This window comes from Chaetura pelagica, unplaced genomic scaffold (genome assembly GCF_000747805.2).
Source record: "Chaetura pelagica isolate M959 unplaced genomic scaffold, ChaPel_1.0 scaffold107, whole genome shotgun sequence".
Lineage (NCBI taxonomy): Eukaryota > Metazoa > Chordata > Aves > Apodiformes > Apodidae > Chaetura > Chaetura pelagica.
The window spans coordinates 801652-802272 of record NW_009953979.1 but is presented as its reverse complement, the minus strand read 5'-3'; the positions used below and the strand labels follow the sequence as shown (position 1 = coordinate 802272).

Below are 621 nucleotides of genomic sequence, written 5' to 3'. Positions count from 1 at the left end.
GAAGCGGCAGAACGTGCGGACGCTGGCGCTCATCATATGCACCTTCACCTACCTGCTGGTGGGAGCCGCCGTCTTCGACGCGCTGGAGTCGGAGGAAGAAACGGAGCAAAGGAGGAGGCTGGAGATCAAGAGCCAGGAGCTGAAGAGCAAATACAACCTCAGCGCTGAGAGCTACCGCGAACTCGAGTGGGTTGTCCTCAAGCTCAAGCCGCACAAGGCCGGGGTCCAGTGGAAATTCGCCGGGTCTTTCTACTTCGCCATCACCGTCATCACCACTATAGGTACCGGTTACCCCACCCCCCACACACCGCCCCGGTGCTTCCTGATGTCCCCAGAGACCTTCTCCTGCTTCCCGGTCGCGGGGTACTGGCTCCGTGCGGATCGTCCCCCCGTGCGCCCATGTCCGTGATACCGGGGTGACCCTCCCGCCGGGCTCCTCCGCTACCGGGTAACCTCCTCCTGAACCTACCGGAGCTCCTCCGCCACCGGCAAAACCCCTCCGGAACCACCTCTCCTCCCGCCCATCCTCGTGATATCGGGGCTACCAGGGCTCCTCCGCCACCGGGAAACCCGCGCCCACCCTCGCGGGATCGGGACGACCCGTTCGTCTACCCCCCCTCC

General features: G+C 64.7%; 1 protein-coding gene across 1 annotated transcript in view; it reads left to right on the top strand.

The window, feature by feature from the left end:
- The window catches only part of KCNK3 (potassium channel, subfamily K, member 3), a 63240-nt gene that overhangs the window by 39723 nt on the left and 22896 nt on the right, over positions 1–621 (top strand). Inside the window, exon 2 of the mRNA XM_010002210.1 lies at positions 5–281. Within this exon, the coding sequence (XP_010000512.1) occupies positions 5–281 (277 nt within the window). The remainder of the gene's footprint in view (positions 1–4; positions 282–621) is intronic.